At 39.1% G+C, this 1,869-nt stretch overlaps 1 protein-coding gene across 1 annotated transcript in view; it reads left to right on the top strand.

Moving 5' to 3' along the window:
- The window catches only part of med12 (mediator complex subunit 12), a 44,576-nt gene extending 43,419 nt beyond the window's left edge, over positions 1 to 1,157 (top strand). The window contains exons 43-44 of the mRNA XM_046295892.1: positions 395 to 491; positions 676 to 1,157. Coding sequence (XP_046151848.1) covers positions 395 to 491; positions 676 to 713 — 135 coding nt within the window. The 3' untranslated portion in view covers positions 714 to 1,157. The remainder of the gene's footprint in view (positions 1 to 394; positions 492 to 675) is intronic.
- Positions 1,158 to 1,869: the final 712 nt, after the last annotated feature.

Here is a 1,869-nt window from a genome sequence, read left to right as displayed (position 1 = left end):
GAGTACTGATATGAGATTCACTAGTACAAGACTGACGTAGCCAGACAGAAATGCATTAATAGGAATTTGTATCTTATAAATTCTGTTTTTCCCATTAAAAGTTAAACTCAAGTCAATTATTTTTGGGACGAGTTGCATATGCGCAAAGGCCTAAATGTTGTGTTTTTGGACGGACAATCTTGTCAACGGTCTCAAACATTGGTTCAATTTTCGGATTCTGAATCTCTGACCTCTCTTGCCTCATCTATTTTTCTAAATGTGTGCTACTGGAAAGAGACAATGAGTCCCAAGTCATGGTCACAGTATTTTCTTTATTAGTTCATTCCTCTCAAATTAGGTATGATGTGAAGTTATAGTCTGTACGTTCAACCACCGAAATATGTGTGTGTGTCAGTTCCCACGACAGGGGATGCAGCAGACTCAGATGCAGCAGACTCAACAGCAGCAGCAGACCGCAGCACTGGTCAGGCAGCTCCAACAACAACTCTCAAGTAAGAAAGAGACTCATTGTGTCAGTGTACTTTAGTGAGATCTGCTATAGCCTTGTACTAACCCCAGGGTCACATTCATCAGGCACCAAACAAGAAAATAAATCACTAAATGTGACATTTATTTTCACCATTTCCAGTCATTTTAGGTGTGTTGATAACAGGTGTGTTCTTTTCTTTTCCCCAGATACACAACCCGGACAGAACACCAACTCATATTACTGATAGTGCTTGTTGTATATTAGTGTGTGTGTGGAAGGATAGGGAGACCCTGTGTGTGGGCGTGTCCCCAGCCAGCCCGTAGATTGGCAGATAGATGTGTCCAATGCCCCGCAGACCCCATATTTAGAGGTGTAGGCTCTTAGGAGGGAAAGGCTGCTATTGGCCAAGAAAGACGACCAGGCGGAAGAACCCACAACTCAACCACAGAGGCCCAACATGCCATTCAAAAACCATCTCAACTTCAGTCATGTAATTTCTGAACATCCAAGGAGGGATTGTGCTGTGAAATATTATGATCATGGAGAATAATGGAATGGAAGAGTCTATGTAAAAAATAAGTACAAGAAATTATAAGAATAATGCAATTTTTTATTTTATTTCAATTTGTACAATTTTTCAGTTTAGTGTATTTCTCATTAAATATCATGTCAGTTTTTATGTCTTGTACTTGTGTTTGGTGCGTTCTTTTCATCCTGACACAGCATTTTACTAATCAGGTTGTGAATAATCAGGATATTATTAATGATATTGAAATACTATGAGTCATCATTATTATCCACTTATAGATAGTATTGTTTTCATTTTTTGTGTAGTCGGGGTTCGCACAGGTCAGTGATTTGTTTTTGGAAAGTCATGGAATTTTCTGATGTGCATTCCAGAGGGATAGTCAGGGAATTTTGCATATTGATCACTCCTTGGAAATGAAATGATCAGAAAAATGTATTCTGTTCTTTTTCCACATTGTATTGCCCAGTGAGCTTTTGTCCATTGTCATGTACATTCTGTAAGGTATATGGAAAGTCATGGAATATTTTAGAAATGGGAACCCTGTTAGATATGTCGCTAAAACCAGGCAGTCCACCAATAAAAAAAAATATGGAGGTTAGTCTTTTTTTCTTCATGCGAGCTTCTTAGAGGACTTTTGATCTAAAACCATGCCCCCGCTTCAACATCTTTATGACTTAACAGGGGCATGATGCATTCATTGGATAGAGCAACAACAAAAAACTATGAGCAGCAGACTTGTCACAGGGTTACTTGCGCTAACCAAAAAGGTATGCTAACGACTAATTAGGGCGTCTTTTGAGACGCATCATGTAATGGTGCAGTACATTTCACAATGGAAATGGTCTCTGCGTGTTGGATCCTGTGTTTTACA

Source organism: Oncorhynchus gorbuscha, linkage group LG13, assembly GCF_021184085.1.
Source record: "Oncorhynchus gorbuscha isolate QuinsamMale2020 ecotype Even-year linkage group LG13, OgorEven_v1.0, whole genome shotgun sequence".
NCBI classification, from domain to species: domain Eukaryota; kingdom Metazoa; phylum Chordata; class Actinopteri; order Salmoniformes; family Salmonidae; genus Oncorhynchus; species Oncorhynchus gorbuscha.
This window is presented reverse-complemented; position numbering and strand designations above follow the sequence as displayed.